This window comes from Myotis myotis, unplaced genomic scaffold (genome assembly GCF_014108235.1).
Source record: "Myotis myotis isolate mMyoMyo1 unplaced genomic scaffold, mMyoMyo1.p scaffold_m19_p_18, whole genome shotgun sequence".
NCBI classification, from domain to species: domain Eukaryota; kingdom Metazoa; phylum Chordata; class Mammalia; order Chiroptera; family Vespertilionidae; genus Myotis; species Myotis myotis.
In genome coordinates, this window is record NW_023416322.1 from 18,476,103 (window position 1) to 18,496,112 (window position 20,010).

General features: G+C 47.2%; 1 protein-coding gene across 6 annotated transcripts in view; it reads right to left on the minus strand.

The window, feature by feature from the left end:
• RGL1 (ral guanine nucleotide dissociation stimulator like 1) overlaps nucleotides 1-20,010 on the minus strand; it is a 215,798-nt gene that overhangs the window by 100,416 nt on the left and 95,372 nt on the right. For 2 of the 6 annotated variants that reach the window (XR_004973218.1, XM_036342702.1), the window contains exons 1-2: nucleotides 18,850-19,009; nucleotides 18,636-18,746 (exon numbers count right to left, since the gene is read on the minus strand). Coding sequence is in view for 5 of the 6 variants with exons in the window: in XM_036342702.1 (XP_036198595.1) it covers nucleotides 18,636-18,746; nucleotides 18,850-18,993 (255 nt within the window). In the remaining variant the exon portion in view is untranslated. The other 4 variants (XM_036342704.1, XM_036342703.1, XM_036342705.1 and 1 more) reach the window with 3 other exon arrangements.

The following is a 20,010-nucleotide window of genomic DNA, read 5'->3' on the forward strand; positions in this document are numbered from 1 at the left end:
TGCCACCCACTGCTGCCAATATCTTGGATGGTTTGTATGCAATGATCACTAGGAGTTATCATGAAATCACTGAGAAAAATGAAATCATATCAAACGCATGTTCCATCCTATTCTGATCCTTGGCAATAATGTGGAATGCTACAGACATGAAGTTCATCGATTCAAAAGCCATTCCAACTCTCTTCTTAGATCTCTACAGATACAATAAAGCTCTATGAGTTAGTTAAATAGTTGTAGGGTTGACTAGATTTGTATCTAAATCAAATTGTCAAGGAATGCTGAAGGGGAAGCAATGTTAACCAGTGGGTACTGCTAGGAGTGGGGATGTCTTCAGCCATGTAAGAGAGTTTTGTCTTTGACCATGTTGATGAAATCACTGTAATAAATGAAGTGGATAATTATGTAGAACCTTGTTAAATGGAATTGAAATTTATAGCTAATACACTGACTTGCTGAATCAGAATTTCAAATGCTAAAAACACTAGAAAAAAATAGCTAAGACTAACAAAATTAAATTTAGCAATAATAAATATTTTCTACATTAATTTTTATATCAACTCTCTCAGTACAGGTTAAATAAGACTTAGTTTTAAAACAATTAATATTACAAAAACTGAAAAGACCAAGGAATCTTAGCTGAACATAAATCATGAGTGTAATACATTTGCAAAGAGACCAAATTTAAGTTCCACACATAAACACTCCTCCTCTTAAGAACAACCATATAAACGTGGCAATAGCCAATCATTTTTAACCTACAAATATGATCATCTCATACAGTTCAACGTAATGGCAGATTACATGTGGTGTCACAAGAAAAGTACCAAGCACTCGGAGTTCGGAAGGGAAGTTTGCCACCATTTGGGAAACCAGAGTGGGTTCACGGAAGAAGTGACATGTGAACTGGAATCTGAGGAGATTGGGGAAAGGAGGACATTTCAGACAGAGGTAACAATGGGAAGAAAGATCCTAGGCCTGGGAAGTAGCCTGGTTAGGTGAAAGGGGGGTGTGTGTAAAGGCAAGACACAGGAAATAACACCAGACAGGGAGATTGACACTAGACTCGGGAGGAAGGCCTTCAAAGCCACTGTGATAAATGCTCTAAAATTCTGACAAAGGCCAAGAACCTTTGGCACATAGGAACTCAAATTTGAGTAAGTGAATGAATGACTGAATGAATGAACTATTAGCTGTAAGTACTGAACAACAAGAGGGCAACATAAACACAGTCCTTCGTTGGAATCCTGGTACTTTTCACCTACCAAGGGTCTTAAAGATCATTTGGTCTAACTCCCTCAAAAATTCTGGGTGTCTACCAACAGGACTGGAAATACTCAAGCAAAATCGAGGAGAAAGGCTGCCTGGCCCCCGGCCAGTTCCTAGGGTAATCTAATTCACCGGGGCCAAATCTCCAAAGAAGACTTCGGTTCAATAACTGCTAAGTAGTGTGCTTTTGGGCCCTTTCCTGATAATGAATGCCATCGAAGTCTGCAAGTTTCAGAAACAAATGCTTGGTGGCTTTTGTGGGCGACTGTTGTTTTAAACATCAAGCCGCCCAAGGTATAATTTGAAAGAATCTGGCTCCAGCAGAAAAAGCTGAAGCATTGGTCACATGTTTTACATTTCTGACTCTTGCCTGCCAGATTTTTTTTTTTTAATTAAGAAAGGAAAAATGGGTCAGCTCAAAAGAATTTTTACAACTGTCAGAATAAATACAAGGCCCATGCAACCCCATAAACTTCATTTTTCAAGCCCTTTCCGCCCCCTCTGTGTGGCTTTAAGGGTCCTTTATTTAGAACCCAGCCAAAGGCATGAGCCCAGTGACTGCCCCTCCATCTCGAGCACTGAAGGGACATGTCTTCTGTCGGGAGGGAAGAGGACTGATGTGGTCCTAGATTAGACGGCAGCCTCTTCTGATTTCAACAGGGCACGGTGGGTAGAGGATCCAAAGATCAAAGAGAACCCTTGTCTGACCCAGGTTGACTCCAAGGTCATTAAGAAACCACACTTGCTTCTTAGGAAATATCCCCACCCAATAGATAATTCTGAAGAAGTCTTCAAGATACAGCTCATCAGACTCAAGTCTCTGCTGGGCTCAAGGGACACATTAGTTTTGAGCACACAGGTCCGGACGTCAGTCAACACAACTGCAGCCCTCCTTCGCTAACCTTCACTCGGGGGGTCTCCTGAGTAGCCACTGCTTTTAGGATGAGCATCGATGCTCCGGTTCCCTTTCATGCAGGGTCTGTTTTAGGTGAAGAGTTCTTTACAGAAGAGCTTCCACCAACCAGACCTAACATCTACATGGTGTTCCTGGTACCAACGTGCCCCCTTGCGGAGCAGACCAGGGCCTGGACTGCATTAGGTCAGGGGTGGGGAACCTTTTTTCTGCCAAGGGCCATTTGAACCTTTATAACATAATTCAAGGGCCATACAAATTACCAACTTAAAAATTAGCTTGTTATATTTGGTCAAACATTTAATTAACTCACCCCTAATGCCTTGGCAGGGCCAGACCAAATGATTTCGTGGGGCCGGATGTTCCCCACCCTGCATTAGATGAAGCCAAACTACTCTCAAACAGTGATTGTCCAACTTTGTAACCGTGATTCGAGGTAAAAAGGAAAGACACATTTCACATGTAACTCAGTACTCACGTGCACATATTTAAAACAAAAAAGAGTCACAAAAATGCCATTCTGATATTTTCTAGTCCATTCCATTCCAATTTTGAAATACTGACTTTTGACCTATTGAATTGATTTCATAACCTACTAATGAGCTACACTCTGCATTTTGAAATGCTAGACCCTAGATCAACACTGTCCAATAGAAACAGAACACCACACATGTAATTTTAAATATACGAGTAGCCACTTTAAAAAAGGTAAAAAAAGAAATAGGTGAGATTAATTTTAACAATATATTTCATTGAGTCCATTAAATCAAAATATTAATTTTAACAATATATTTCATTGAGTCCATTATATCAAAATATTATCACGGGAGGTCATGTGATCACTGTAGACAATTACTGAGCTATTTTACATTATTCCCTCTATCCCAAGTCTTCGAAATCTGGTATGCATTTTATATGGACAGAACATTTCCATTTGGACTAGCCACATTTCAAGTGCTCAGTAGGCATACATGGCTAGTAGCTACCGTTTTGAATAGCTCAGCCCCACAGAATTCTGGTCCCACATCCCCCATTGGAGCAGGACCCCATGGTGCCAGGCAGTGAGTAGAAGGGGCGCTACCCACTCCTGTGGAGTCGTCTTGCACATTCAGTCATATGCCCTCATCTCATACCATCGGGCTCACGAACGCTCCGGAGTCCTGGTCTAGGGTGGAGATTTCACAAGGAAAAAGCCCAGCAATGAGGCTTGTTAACCAAGAAGAAGCATTATAACCACGAAACTCCTCAAGCATGAAGTCCAAATGCATTCTTTTGTCTGTGATGTCAGAAATATAACAAATGTCACAAAGAATTCCAATGAGAAAGTAACTTTTAGGGAATGTGTTCTGAAAACTGTCTCACTGATTACAAAACTGAATAAATGGCATGATGGCAACTATGTTCAAATGTGTGCCTGTGAACAAAGACTGGAGGATAAAAAGCAAAAGTTAAAAGAACTGTGATAGAGGTAGGATTATGAGTAATTTCCCCCCCTCTTTAAAAAAATATGCATAATGTTGCTGCATCACTCTTTTAATAACCATGCTTATCAAAGGTTCTTCCTTCTTTTGCAAAGCAAACGCAGATGCCACTGAACCCCTATCCACCAAGGAAGAGGTAAGGAAGGCAGGCTCTGACTAAAGGCAAGGAGGATCAGCAGCAATCAGAAAGCTTGATTCTGACAGAGCCAATCACATGGGCACAGGCTGAATGAAAACACCTAACAAAATAGAAACCACCTAACAATAGAAAACTGAAAACTTCCAGCAAACACTTTGTTTCGCCTGAAGTAGAAATTTAAGAATGAAAGACCAGCTTGGCCGGCATGGCTCAGTGGTTGAGCATCAACCTATGAACAGAGAGGTCACAGTTCGATTCCTGGTTGGGAATCGTATGCCTGGGTTGTGGGCTTGGTCCCCGGTGTGGGATGTGCAGGAGGCAGCCAATCGGTGGTTCTCTCTCATCATTGATGTTTCTGTCTCTCCCTCTCCCTTCCTCTCTGAAATCAATAAATATATATATATATTTTTAAAAGAATGAAAGACCACAGAGCAGAGGGAAGTTGAGGGAAGTCTGAGAGCAAAGGAAGCTAGAATATGAAGCGAGGGAAGCATACAGATGATATTACATTATTTATGTCGCTTATTTGTAAGTCCCTTTTGCCTGTGAATCCTGGCAAGAAGAGCACGCCCCCAGGAAGCGCCAACACACCAAGCCTGCTGCAAAAATCTCAGACGGAGCTTCATCATCGTGCGCAGAGGGTGTCGGGTCCCTTTACCAAAATCTCTTACACGGAGCGAAGCTGATTGGCCTGGTACTGGACTAATGCAAGCCTGAAGCGAACTGCAGCCCTCAGACATAAGACATAGGAAGATTTGTGAAAACCATTATGTAAAATAACTTGGGAATTCAAAGCAGAGCTTGGGTTCCCAGAGGTCTAGCCTTGACCCATGACTCAAACTTATATGTCACCAAGAAGCCTATGGATTAACTCTCAATGCCATGCCCCCCACCTGTAGTGGTCACCATCACGGTTAAGTCAATCTTCATAAGATCATGAAAACTGTATAGATCAAGCAATGATGACAAAAGTAAGGCAAAAGCAGCATTTTCCCTTTTTGTGTGTCATTAGTTGAAATATACAATATAAATTAACTCTAACTTAATGTTTTCCCTTTTGTTTCAAAAAAATGGGCCTTATGACATCACCAAAAGGCAAAAAGGGTCATAAAGATACATGTTTTATGAGAGAGATGAGGTCAAGCAATTCTTAAGATGCTTACTGAGTACCAACCAGGGCTCAGACATGGTCCCAGGTGTTGAGAATACAAAGATTAATAAAGAAAAGTTCCCATCCTTTAGGCACTCAGATGAACAGGACAAAGAGAAACATTAAAAAAAAAGAAAGAAAGAAAGAATACAGCCTGGTAAGTGCTGTAATAGAGCTTTTGTAAAGTGCTAAGGAGGCCCAGATAAAAGGGTAATTATGCCAGAAGCAGGGTCAGGAAGAGAAAAGATGACACTTGAGCTGGGACTTGAAGGTAAGTAGTTTATCATCAATCGGCGGAGAGCAAGCACTGCAGGCCGACACCATGGCACAGAGGACACCAGTGATGCGAGGACAGAGCGGCAGCGAAACGTGGACCTGACTGTGGTGACTGAATCTGCAACTCTGGCTTCCCAGCTAAGAGTCAGGCTAGTTCTCTCCATGGAGACACAACCACACAGGGAGTGGGAGGGAGAGACGGGAGGAACCTGTCCAGCCTCTGCCACACGGAAGTACCATCCACCTTCCGCAGTAACTCTTAGCAAAACAAGATCTCAGGGTAGGGCTTGGGGCTGAAATCAGAGCGGCCAGCAGTTCTTTTCGCCAGGTCATGTCAAGTTTTACAAGCCTTCGTCCCTCAGGCAGACACTCATTTGTGGACTGTCGAGGGCAACATTGGCAGAAAGTCACTTTTGTAAAGAATATCAGACTCTTCCAACTCTAACCAAAGAATGTTCATGAAGAAACACTTTCATCAACTTCAGCTCCCTCAGAAACCCTACTGTGGGCGCAGAACAGCAGCTGGTCTCACTGGAGAAGGGGTGAGGGTGAGGGTGAGGGGTGAGGGTTAAGGTTGGGGATACCATGGCAGTGTGGTGGACCAAGGCTGGCTCCTGGGGCTCCGCTGATCCCAGCATCACTGCTTTGCACGTGGATGAGTGTTAAATGTGTGCCCTGAGCCCGACCGGTCTGGCTCAGTGGATAGGGCATCGGCCTGCGGACTGAAAGGTCCCGGGTTCGATTCCGGTCAAGGGCATGTACCTTGGTTGCGGGCACATCCCAGTAGGATGTGTGCAGGAGGCGGCTGGTCGATGTTTCTCTCTCATCGATGTTTCTGACTCTCTATCCCCCTCCCTTCCTCTCTGTAAATAATCAATAAAATATATTTTTTTAAAAAAACACAAAAAACATGTGCCCTGAGTCCGTGCACAAGTCCCCCCTCCTTTACATCACCCACAGGGTCAACAGATGCAGACAGTGTTTGTCATTGACACTGAAGGTGAGCAAATCACTTCTTCAGCGTCTCTGTACAAGAGATTTCATTTTCAGTTACAGCCTGAGTGCAAGGGTCAGCTAGCCCCACGAGTCAGCTGAAAACAGGCACAATAACAGGGACTGCATGAAGTGGTTTGAGTATCTTAAGATGCTGGGGTAGCGGGGGCGGGAGGGGGGCCTGTATGAATAGAAGGAAGGTCAGATTCATGGGCGAGCAGCCAGAGACCCTGGAGACTATTTTTACTCCAGAAGAAGAACAGGAAGGAACAGGAACAAAAACCGGAACTCACCCGAGAGAGATGGAAAGCAAAAAGGAGCAACTGCAAGAAGCAAATGGAAAGACGGTGAGAAAAATAGATCTTAAAACTAAAATTGTATTCCTAACAGGGAAGCTAGGGGGGCTGTAGGAAAAGGCCGAAAGCGAGAAGAAAACCCAGGAAGCGACAATAGCACTACTCAGAGGAAGTATTTCAAATGCTGACATCTTACGAGGGTCAGCGAGGGCTGGCTGGTAACATTCCTGCCTCTGGCATTAGGTCATGAGTTCAAGTCCCACATTAGGATTTGGCCTCAAACCAAGCTTTGATTATCCAGCAGCTCTGGAAGGCCGGGAGCGCTTTCCATTCCCTGGTGCATGAACCAGACCACCCTCCTTTGCAACAAATGAAACGTACTAGGAAGAAAGGGAGACTCAGAGAGAAGCAGCAGCTATTCTCTCAAAACTCATCAGACCGGAGAAAATAAGGGAAAAAAGACAGAAAGTAGGAAGTTTTCATATGCAAGATATCCACTGTGTTTGTCTTTAGAACCCTGTGAGTGTGGGGTGTTTTCCCCCATCCAATTGTAGAGAGAAACCGTGTCCGCATACTCAGTGCGCCTGGAATACCAGGAGCAGCAGGGGTGGTGGCAGAGAAACACTGATCCCCACTGAGCATGAAGATACCATTAGGTAATTAGCAACAATACATATAGAAAAGAAATCATATATAGAAAAGATTGCTTCTGAGATGAGGGAAGAAAGGCAGGACTAACAAACAAACCACATGCCCATCAAGCATTTAGGTGGTGAAGAAAGAGGGGGGGGAGCTTTAGGTTAAATAATAACAATAAGAATATCCTTATATTTGTATAATAAGCTACATGTTAAAAGGTACTTTTATATACATTAACTCACATGATTGTCTTGATGAGGCCCCACTACTCCGTGAGTGCGTGCCACCATGTCCCCGGCGCTGCCGGCACCCTCCATTCGTACCCCTTCACTCCTCATCTGGAAGGGACTGCTACTGCCCTCCCTTTACAGGTGAGGACTCGGGCTTAGAGAGGCCAAGCAACGCCCCAGCTCAAGCCCACGCAGCTCACGTGTGGTGTGGTGGCGGCCAGTTTTGTACCCGGGGCTGTCTGGTTCCAAAGCTCAGGCTCCTGGCCACGGCACTAGGTCCCCTTCTTCAACCAGGGCTCCTGCTGGAAACACCCGACAGAGGAAGAGCGACCGACCGGGAGGTGCCAGCTCCCGCAGAGGCCGAGCTGAAGAGCGGGAACCATGAGCTCAGTCTCCAGTGGCCCGGTGGCTCTGGGCCTTGCTAACACTTGGTTAAGTCATTGTTTAAATAGATATGCTCGCTGTGTTGTGTAATTAGGAGGAGTCCACGTTTGGACAGAAACCAGCACATCTTCTCCTGTACTTCACAAACTAACCAAATGCTCCTGATTTCCTGAATTTTCTCTTTAGGAATACCAGTTATCTCAGCAAACAATTTCTAGTGTGCCGGTTTTCATCAGAAAAGTCATGACTATAAAGCATTTTATTTTTAGCCAAGGGCTAATCCAGTTTCAATTATCTTTAATTTACCTATGACCATTAAATGTCCTTTAGTTACAATCTGTCCAGATTCCAGCCCCATCACCAGCAGTGACAGAAGTTATAGCATGAACTCGGCACATGAGTAGGAAGGAGTTACTAGGAAGGGGTTGCAGAGCGCCTTGGCTGATAGGACTGACCACAGACATCCTACTTTTAGCAGAAAAGGCTTGTTTCTGGCCTTCAAATCATCTTTAGAATTATGAAACTGGAAGGACTCGGCCTTGGCTTCGCTTTTATAAAAGATGAAAATGGGTATTTAAATCAGCAGGAAACAAAATAAAGGAAATAGTTGAATTGCTCGATTCTTTGCTGAAAAGAGCAAATAAACAGAAACCGTGTGGGGGAGTGTACATGGGAGAAGATTAACTGTGTGGAAATGAATTCAAATGAATGGGCCACAGATGGCACAAGCATTTAAATGCTAGAATACGTAGGGTGAAAAAGTAAATAAAACCACCACCAACACACCATCCCACCCAACCACCACCAGTGGTTCCCTTAGAGGTCATGTGCTGAATGACATGGAGGAGAAGATGGCTCTGAGGAACCAAGCCAGGCAGAAACCCCAGTCATCGGAACGCAGCACACAGCACACCGGTGAAGAGGCACTGGGAGCTCGGCAATGATAAGCCAACAGGATGGCTGGTGACTCGTCTGCACAAAACTGACTGAGCTTCCGCCAAGGCAGTGTCTTCTACCTAATGTTGTCAGCTTGACCTTCCCTCCTTCCTTCCTTCCTTCCTTCCTTCCTTCCTTCCTTCCTTCCTTCCTTCCCCCTTCTCTCCTTCCTTCCTGCTTGCCTTCCTTCCTGCCTGCCTGCCTGCCTGCCTTCCTTCCTTCCCTCCTTCCTTCCTTCCCTCCTTCCTTCCTTCCTGTCTACCTTCCTTCCTGTCTTCCTTCCTTCCTGCCTCCCTTCCTTCCTGCCTCCCTTCCTTCCTTCCTTCCTTCCTTCCCCCTTCTCTCCTTCCTTCCTGCTTGCCTTCCTTCCTTCCTGCCTGCCTGCCTTCCTTCCTTCCCTCCTTCCTTCCTTCCCTCCTTCCTTCCTTCCCTCCTTCCTTCCTTCCTGTCTACCTTCCTTCCTTCCCTCCTTCCTTCCTGCCTCCCTTCCTTCCTTCCTTCCTTCCTTCCCCCTTCTCTCCTTCCTTCCTGCCTGCCTGCCTTCCTTCCCTCCTTCCTTCCTTCTCTCCTCCCTTCATTCCTTTCCTCCTTCTGTTCATCCTCTATTTTCATTCTTTGTTAAACTGAAGGAAGGGAGGCTTTAATCAATTATATAGAAGAGGCCATGGAGTGGCATTACAAAGATGCACCAAATCCTAAAAAATAAAATGTGAAAAGACATTTTAATTTAGGGAGGGAGGGAGGGAAGGAGGGAGGGACTGCAGTAATCTAGGGGAGCATCGGATCTTACCAAAGTTTCTTCTATGAAACCAGTGGGGTTAGCAATGAGTGACCTCCAAGCACAGTGATGCCAGCAGCCAAGATAAACAGTGTCAGGGTCCGAGGCATTGAGTAGGACGAGGGAAAAGACCAGGACACCCAACCATAAAATTTCTTGTGTCCCTAACAACACCATTATGAGTTTAACTACTGTTGTCTAAAATACAACTCTGTAATCATAGACCTGTGGGTTCCATATTTACTCTCTCTCCGTGGCCTACAGATTCAATTTGTTTAGTTTGTAGAGAAACAGAAGACTGAAAAAACAGAAAGAAAGAAACCACCAGCCCTCCAAGTGCTCTGGACCCTGAGAACCAAGCAGTGCTTGCCGCCTCGTGCCCGGTGAGCCTCCCCGAGATTTCCTCCCCGAGATTTCGCCTCTGGACATGACACATCAGGCAGGCCCGGGTCTGGTCACTTGGCAGGGTCCCTGACAGCGAGGGAGGCCTTTGCTAGTGTATACACGGGGAAGGCCTGGCTCCAGGTCCCCAGGACATTTCACCCAATGAGAGGGGATGACGCTGACCCCAAAAAGCCAGAAGGCTCTGACCTGTTCCTTGAAACCAGGAGCCTGAGATCCATGCCTGCCAGGCTTCCTCTTCCTCTCCCCCTACTCCTCCCCCTCCGCACCGCTACCCCAGCACTCTCCCTCCTCTGTGATTCTCTCCTCCACCCACCACTGAACCCCCTCAGTGACTTCCCCCTCCACTCCACCACTCTCCCTCCTCTGTGACTCCCCCCTCCACCCACCACTCTCCCTCCTCTGTGACTCTCCCCTCCACCCACCACTCTCCCTCCTCTGTGACTCCCCGCTCCACCCACCACTCTCCCTCCTCTGTGACTCTCCCCTCTACCCACCACTCTCCCTCCTCTGTGACTCCCCCCTCCACCCACCACTCTCCCTCCTCTGTGACTCCCCGCTCCACCCACCACTCTCCCTCCTCTGTGACTCTCCCCTCCACCCACCACTCTCCCTCCTCTGTGACTCCCCCCTCCACCCACCACTCTCCCTCCTCTGTGACTCCCCCCTCCACCCACCACTCTCCCTCCTCTGTGACTCCCCCCTCCACCCACCACTCTCCCTCCTCTGTGACTCCCCGCTCCACCCACCACTCTCCCTCCTCTGTGACTCCCCCCTCCACCCACCACTCTCCCTTCTCTGTGACTCCCCCCTCCACCCACCACTCTCCCTCCTCTGTGACTCCCCCCTCCACCCACCACTCTCCCTCCTCTGTGACTCTCCCCTCCACCCACCACTCTCCCTCCTCTGTGACTCCCCCCTCCACCCACCACTCTCCCTCCTCTGTGACTCCCCCCTCCACCCACCACTCTCCCTCCTCTGTGACTCCCCCCTCCACCCACCACTCTCCCTCCTCTGTGACTCTCCCCTCCACCCACCACTCTCCCTCCTCTGTGACTCTCCCCTCTACCCACCACTCTCCCTCCTCTGTGACTCTCCCCTCCACCCACCACTCTCCCTCCTCTGTGACTCCCCGCTCCACCCACCACTCTCCCTCCTCTGTGACTCCCCCCTCCACCCACCACTCTCCCTGCTCTGTGACTCCCCGCTCCTGCCCTCTCTGTTCTGCTGCCACCTCCATTTAGCACCCATCCCTTCCTCACCTCATTACCGCTTTAGCCTCCTCCCCTCTCCACACCCCAGTCTGGCTCCTTTCCAGCGCATCCACCCCTCAGCTGCCAGTCATCTTTCTAAAATGCAAATATGACCGTGCCACTCTGCTGAGAGCAGAGGGACTGCCAGAGCACTCAGGACAAAGCCAATTCCACAGCGCAGCATGCCAGGCTCTCAGGGACAGGGCTCCCGCCTTTCTCTCTGGCCTCCTTCCTGTCACTTTCCCATGCTGGGCCCCACTTAGCGGTCTCATCCCCAGCCTCCATGCTCTCCCCATGCTGTGCTCTCCGACCAGAATGCCCCCCAGTCCCCCCCACACTCATCCTCATTTAACTCCTACTCATCCGACAACTCTTCACTGCACAGCCTTCCTGAAGCGCCTACCCCCCCCACTCCCATCTGATTGACAGGGCCCCCCTCCAGGGTTCCCCTAACGCAGTGTGGACCTTGCTCATGTGGCACTGATCACACTTACCACAATACACTGTAACTAGTGTCGGTCTCCGTCTCTCCATTCCCTGTCAGCTGCTTATGAACAAGGGTGTTAAGTTTTATTTTGGAGCCTCAAGATTTAACATGGGGTCTGGTATACAGTAGGCTTTTGATGAATAAATGAGCGCTCTCAAAGGCAAGGTTAGCAGACTCAAATACAGATGACAGAATCCTACAAAGAGACATGCAACTGTAGTGAGGGGGTCACACCAGATGTGCTTACTAGCAAACGACCCAGAAACTACCCCAAACTCCACACTCCAACTCAACTCTGTGGAGACATCCACATCCATCAGCAGGCGCTAGCGAGCTGGCTAAGCCTCTCTAATGGAATAAGTGAAACATCATTTAGTATCTTCCCTCACTGAACCAACAATTTCCTGGCTTCGCTTACAGAAACCGCTTTTTTCTATAAAAGGTGTATCATAGTAGAAATTCAAATGTTTTATTTATTTTAGCTTACTATTGCACATTTGAATATAAGACAGTCATTACAAGATTCTGATTATTTAGAAGGGGAAGCATAAAAAGATATGTATGTCATAGGAAAAGGAAACTAAAGGAAGGGGACAGTAAGATAGTGACAAATGCCAGCTAAGCGACAACGGGAAAGGCACGAGATATACCAATTGCTCTCCTTCTCTTTCTAAATTGAAAACTCCAAGAAACTCTTTCCTTATAATTTCATGGGAATAAGAATTAAATATGTTTATATTATAGATTTAACAGATGTATAGTTTAAATAGAAAAAGTTAATGCACCGTGGCCTTTTATATTTGCTGTTATGTATTTTGAACTCAATTGGGTGCCCCCTGGGTGGCTGAACTGAAATGGATATTCTTGATAACAAGGCTAAACAGTCCTTGCACAGCTCGATCCCAACAGGTTTGGAAAGCAGTGAAATGACCCAACTCGCTCAGGCAACTCAAATTTACTGTATTTTTTTTTTTTATTGGTTTAGGCTACCATGTTATTGGGTTATTTTAGAAACACGTTCCCAAGGTCAAAATGAATAATGCCAGCTGGTTCACTTACAGATGGTTACTAACTTTTGACATTTACTTTCTAAAGCCCAAACTAAACATTCCCATAGACAAGAATAATGCAACCCAAGGGCCAGTTTTCCTAGATGAAAACAAAGATGACCAGCTATAAACGAAGGCTCCTCTAGGGCTTATCCCCTTACAGCTCTAAGACCCTGCTCCTGAGCTGTCCAACCACATCACTGCAGTGCTCGCCAGCACTCTTTAACTCTTCCAGGGCCTATCGTCCTTCCACTTTCAGCAATAAGACAAATATCCCCATTTGAATTTAGGTTAAACACATTTTCCTGGACCCTGTGTCTGTCATATTCTAAATACAGCAGAATGGGCCCTTGTTAAGAACCTTAACAGTTGGCCCTGACTGGTGTGCCTCAGTGGATAGAGTGTCGGACTGAAGGGCTCCAGGTTCAATTCCAGTCAAGGGTTGAAAAAAAGAAGAACCTTAACAGTTGGAGTTGGGTCCTTCTCTGTCCACTTGAATACGGTCCATTTCCTGCTTCCAAAGAATACTGACATTTTCTTAAACCATGTCTACATGTCATGTCAATGTATAATCACAGTGCTGGGACCTCTTGCTTGTAAAAGGCACTGGAGAATTCCCTCGTTACCTCACTGCCATGAATTTTTGGCTGAAATGAAGAGTCACTACTTTTGTCTGTGCCCTGCTTTGTTCCAGAAAGGATGTAGTAAGATAGCTATAATCATTACCTAGTTGATTTTTCTCGCTCCCATGCTCCCCTCCTCTACTGTATAAGCTAACATCCTGGTGCTGATTTCCTTATGAGGAGTAACCATCCATTCATATTTATCAAGACAATATTCGTCTCCCAAAAAGGGGTGAAGCTTGATCTGTTCATTCAACAAACTGTTACTGAGTTTCTGCCAGCTGGATGGCCACAGATCCCACTTCACCCAGCTGAGAGCATAGTGGGGACACTCAGAACAAACAGGCAAGTACAACAGAGTGAGATACATGCATGGCAGAGGGACAGAGAATGCTCTGGACCACGCCCCAGCGATGCCTCCTCCAGACTTGGGAGATCAGAGAAGCTTCCCGGAAGTGGCATTAGTTGAAAACGTGAAGCATTATAAGCCACTTGAAGGCAATATGAATATTAACGCCAGCAGAACACCAGGTGGAGTCAACCTAAATAGTGCACCCAAGTGAGAGTCAACTTCTGAATCCAGATGTGACATGTGGTTATCTTACCACTGCCCCCATGTAACCCACGGACTGGCCACAATTCACCCTGAATGCTAAGTTCTGTAACATATTTCCAGTTCCTTTATGTCTAAATATTTCTGCTTTCTCTAAACACAAATTGTCCTATTCACTATCTTTACCCACATCCCAGCTATGAAGCATTTCAACTCAACCCAACAAGGGCCTATGTGGGAGACAATGTGATGAACATGGGATGTAGGGAGGGGAGCGCTGGGGCCCCAGTACAAGGACCACACAACCACAGACACGCAGAACTGAGAAAAGCCAGGTGACTATCCACTGCCCATCCCACTCCCCACAAACCGTGCAGAGGGGACCCAGCCCTACCACTCCTGCTTGTGAAACAAACACCCCACTCTGAACTGATCTGAGGTTCGATACATTTTTCTGGACCCTGTGTCTGTCCTATTCTAAAAACAGCAGAACGGGGCATTGCTGTCAAAGCAAGTAGTCAAAGGGCCTAACAGTTGGGTCCTTTTCCTCTGTCCATATGAATATGGTACATTTCCTGCCTCCAAAGAATACTAGCATTTTCTTAAATCATTTCTACATTTCATATCAATGTATAACCACAATGCTGGGACCAAAGAAAAATAATCAGTTTTGACCATTTGCTTTTCCAAAAATCCCTGGACATTCTACAAGCTAACTGAATAGTTGGATGAAATTACTTTTTTAAATCTCTTCCAATCCTGAGATTTTATGATTCTATGACATAATTGGAGCCATCTTTCTTTGAGGGCTCTAGCCCAGTAAAATTATCCCAGACTATGATGTTATTATAGAATAAATATTGGATTGGTATTTCAATAATATTTGGTTTTTCAAAGTTACCAAACATAATCTCACTGTCAGTGGGCAAAGCTGCAGCTACATGTGTAAGTAAACCCAGCCTGGGCCATACTCGGTCATGTGATTTACAACCAAAGACAGAGGGTTTTACTTCAAAAGATTAACTGAACACAAAATTTAACTAACACAAAAGAATGCCCTAAATGTTGTGGATGGTATGATACTTCACATCTAAGGGTGTAAAGTTATTTTGCTATTGCCTGGCCAGTATGGTTCAGTGGTTGAGCATCGACCTATAAACCAGGAGGTTGAGGTTTGATTACTGGTCAGGGCATATGCCTGGGTTGCAGGCTCGATCTCCAGTGGGGAGCATGCAGGAGGCAGCTGATCAATGATTCTCTCTCATCATTGATGTTTCTATCTCTCTCTCTTCCTCTACCTTCCTCTCTGAAATCAATAAAAATATAAAATTAAAATAAAATAAAATCATTTTGCTATCCTTCCCAAAGTGAATCTAATCATGTTTTGAGATCTGAGTACTAGAAAATACCAAAATTGCATTCAGTCTTTTAGGCTTTTTAAAATAAGTCTTACAGGCATGTAAGCGAGAGCTATGCTCACCCTCTTGTGCTACATAGCCTCATCCGTATCTTCGGTGCTCCACACTTTACGCATCCAAAACGGAAAGCATATTGATAAGATACACATCTTCGCAACAAAAAGCTCAACTTGTAGCTCAAGTGATCATTCAAAACATAAAAAAAGAAGCCACCTTGCTCAAGTCCTTCACCAGGTGTGCAGTATCTAGGTTAAGATTACACCAGAAGTATATGTGCTCTTCTGAGCCAATATTCTCTTCCACTACTCTGGAAACAGTATTATAATTAAGGCTGTTCCTGACAGCAAGCAACTAACCATCTGGGTTCAAACCCAGCCTCTTCTTCCACTTCCTAGCTGTGCGACCCTGGCAAGCAATTTAATCTCTCTGGGCATTAATTTCCATTGGGGGTGGGGGGATATAATCATGATTCCACCTTCTCCAGAAGGTTGTTGTATTATTTCAATAATACCCTCACCTCAGTCTCTAGTTTGCTTTAAACCAGTTGCTTTAAGGAATTTTGAAAGGGTTACTAGAATATAGGAAAATAAACATGGAGAAGCCACTGAGTCCTAAAGAGAAAGATTTTGGAATTGCTATGGTTCCATTGGTTGAGTTACATTTAATTAAGTCTGGAATTTCCAAGGACAAAAACAGATCTTTCCAACAGACACACACACACACACACACACAAAACACACAGGCTAGTGGGATCAGAGTTGGAGAGTTCCTAAGAAGTTGCTCTTGAGGACTGGGGTGGTAACAGCGAATAGCACGCTGTTGAAATGGGAGGGAAGGGACAGATTCCGCCATCAACTAGAAGCAATCTTTTTACATCATCCTCTCTCTCAATATTTCAGCTCTACCGCTAAGTCTGGGTGAACCAACTCTAAACACTGTATAAAGTTGGGAACACTGGGAGAGGGGGAGAGAAGCGGAGGCCAGTGTGCAGGCCAGTCAGTGAGACTGCTACTAAGTCACTGTGAACATCTCAATGGGCCACACTTTGTGCATTTGGGGCTACAGTTAACCCCTCCACTTCTCCATGACTGATTCATTCCTACTATGTTTGGCTAAAAATTAAAACTGTCACCCAAGCAACATCAGTCTCATTAGAAGAAGAGGAACCACCAGCATCAGCAAATATAATGACCCTTTTGAAGGCAGCTGGTTGAGGACCTGTGAATCATTCTGCAACACCCAGACAGGGCAAACCACATCAACACTACATCTAAACAAAAAGCATCGACACCACCACCAAAAACAAAGTGATGACTTGTCAGCACTCCAGTTCTTCTTTCCCGAGCAGGCCTACTGGTGACGCACCTCATTCATTTTTAAATCATATTCAGATTAAGTCTCCGTCGACCTGTCCAATGAAGACCTCAAGTCAGGCCACACCTGCAGATGTCACCAACAGTTCACTCTCCTAGTGGGTGGGACCTCAGCCCAAAGTACAGAGCAGGAAAGACCTGAGTTGAAGCAGCTGGGGAAGCTGAAAGCAATGAAGGCCTGTGTCAGGAGGTCAGCAGACCAGCAGGCCCGGGCCAGAGGAAATCGTTGCTGCTGGCCATCCTGCCTTAAGTTCTGGGAGTTACAAGTCACATGCTGCCTCTGGTCTTTTTTGGTTTTTGTTTGTTTGTTTAAATATATTTTTATTGAACTCAGAGAAGAAGGGAGAGGGAGAGGGAGAGGGAGAGAGGGAGAGGGAGAGGGAGAGGGAGAGGGAGAGGGAGAGGGAGAGGGAGAGGGAGAGGGAGAGGGAGAGGGAGAGGGAGAGGGAGAGGGAGAGGGAGAGGGAGAGGGAGAGGGAGAGGGAGAGGGAGAGGGAGAGGGAGAGGGAGAGGGAGAGGGAGAGGGAGAGGAGAGGGAGAGGGAGAGGGAGAGGGGAGAGGGAGAGGGAGAGGGAGAGGGAGAGGGAGAGGGAGAGGAGAGAGGGAGAGGGAGAGGGAGAGGGAGAGGGAGAGGGAGAGGGAGAGGGAGAGGGAGAGGGAGAGGGAGAGGGAGAGGGAGAGGGAGAGGGAGAGGGAGAGGGAGAGGGAGAGGGAGAGGGAGAGGGAGAGGGAGAGGGAGAGGGAGGGAGGGAGAGGAGAGGGAGCGGGAGAGGGAGAGGGAGGGGAGAGGGAGAGGGAGGGAGGGAGAGGGAGAGGGGAGAGGGAGAGGGAGAGGGAGAGGGAGAGGGAGAGATCAATGATGAGGGAGAATCATTGATCGGCTGCCTCCTGCACGTCCCACCCTGGGGATCAAGCCCGCAGTTTAAGCATGTGCCCTGAATGGGAATTAAACCGCGAGCTCTTGGTTTATAGGTCGGCGCTCAACCATTGAGCCATGCCGGCCCACCACTGAATTTTCTGAGACCTGAAGTCAATAAAGATTGATGCAAGTGCATAATCTTCATTGCCCTCAAGCCCATAACCGGTAAAGCCTGAGTGTGGCTAGAATAAGGCTCAGTGAAACCACATTCATCCCCTCTAGTGGCTCTCCCATTGTTTCCTTTCTCAAGGCTTTAGTGCCACCTCTCACTGCTCTCTCTGAGACTTACTTCCAGTTCCAGATCAATAATTCCCTCCTTCTGCCACATGCTGACGCTTGCTCAACTAGCAATCCTGTCGCCAAGCTTTCCATTTCTCACACCCCCTAATTATTTGGGACATGTTGAAGGTTCCATTAGGTGATAAGGAATAACCTCACATGATCCCACTCAAGATTTTAGAATCTCAGTGGGAAAAATCTTGCTTATGGAGGCAGTGTTTCCCCAAAGGCCCAGCAGTCTATGTGCACTATACATGAGCCGCGGGCACTGAGCATACATCTGCCTCCTTGTGGGCTGTAGAAAGGCGGTAAGAGTGGGACATCTGCCACCCCCCACAGGAAGCAGATTTGGAATGGTCTGTCCCCTGAGCATTCTGGGTACTCCATTTCGGAGTAAGAGAGGGGCTGTCAGCATCAGCAGAAGGGAGACCAGGAGAGAAAAGGGTGCCATTTGGACAAAACTGCTTATGGTTCTTGTCTATCAGAGTGCTGCTTTCTGGTCCTATTCTTCTGTGTCACCTTCTGCTCCTCCATCCCAACTCTATTTGCCAAATACCTCAAGATGTTTCTAAGAGGCTCTGAATTATTGAGGGACCTGGGGAAGATGCTTTGGGAAAAATTAAGTGCAAAAACAGACAGCCCTGTACAGCTGGTGCAAATACTTGGTCATTGGCAGTTTCTTTCTAAGGCGGAAAGGGAATGGGGGGAGAGGGGGAAGCCAGCCTCTGCTAAATAATAATGAGATTCACAGAACAGACACAGCAGCTCCAAAGTTCACATCTCTCCGGCTTTACTCACCCCGAGCCATCTTGCTCCTTTATTGGCAGCCTGTTGAATCTGGACTCGCTTCAGGGTGACATGGTAGACAGCTCCTTCCTCTACCTCTTCACCCCAGTCCTGAATCGAGCTCTACCAGGGGATGGGAAAGAGAAAGAAAAAGGTTGTTTTGTTTTGTTTTGTTTTTCCCTCCTCTCTGCAAACCGCAATCTCTCCCAGCTGCGTTGCTGCTTACCCCAGCACTCAGGGCAAAAGACAGGCTGTTCAAAATAAATATTACAATCAGAGCCATGCAAGACACATTGCGATAAAGGGAACGCTGAGATTTTCTTGGCCCCCAGCCCTTTCCTGTGGTATCAGGATCCCCGGACTTTTCCATTTAGTTATTTTCCTAGACTCACTCGCATATCTTAAATAATTTTTAAGGTGTGTGGTGTGTTGTGTTCTTTCTTCCCCAGGAGGATAGTTTTTTCTTCTTAAAGAAACTCTGGTTTAGTCCCGATCAACTTTTCCTCCCTAAAGGAAAGAAAAAACAATTCCTTGGTAGGAAAAAAGTTTGTACTTTTAGAAGTGGCTCCGTTATTGGAACGAACTGCATTTTAAAGTCAGACACAAACAAGCATTTAAAATGCCACGGGTCCTGACACTTTTGGAAGTCAACCGCTTCCCATCGCCTTTCTCTCCTCTTATTGTTCGGGGGACCCAACAAGTCAGCGGGGGGTGGAAAGTTTTCATTTCCATAAAACCCTCTGGCAAGTGCAGAAGAAGCGACACATCATCACGCAGCCTCTAGTTAGACGCGTGCTTGGACGCCCCGGATTCCATGTCCCGGGCTGAGCTGCAAGTCCTTGTGAAAGAGCCTCCGGGCACAGAGCGCTCCGCGGTTCGCCCCGGCTGTTTCTCCTTAAAAGTTGTCCCTCCGGACAGACATCTGCCCCCCACACAGCCGGCAAGAGCTGAGAAAGGGGGGCTCCCGGGAAGCGAGCAGACCCGCGGCGCCGGAGGCACACGGCCGGAGCGAGAAGGCTGAGCGCCCGAGCGGGGACGGGCGCTCGGTTCACTCCGAGGGAGTCCCGAGCGCCCAGAGCAAGCGGGAGAGGCAGAGTTCCGTTACCATTTTAGCTTGCCAGAGCAATTTCATTCTCAGCGTTCCCTCCGGTACGGCGACGCGGCATGGTGCGCCCTGCTCCCAGGCCAGCGGGGTCCCGGCCCCCGGTCCGCGCTCCGAGCACAGACACGCGCTGCGCTGCCCCCGCCGCCGCCGCCGGTGCGCGCGACTCCGGCCACAAAGGGAGCGCGGCGAGCGAGCAGCCAGCGAGGGCGCCGCAGACTCCTCCCCGCGCCACTCCGCCACTCCGTGATGTCAGGCTTTCCTGTTTGTGCCTGGGAGCGCACG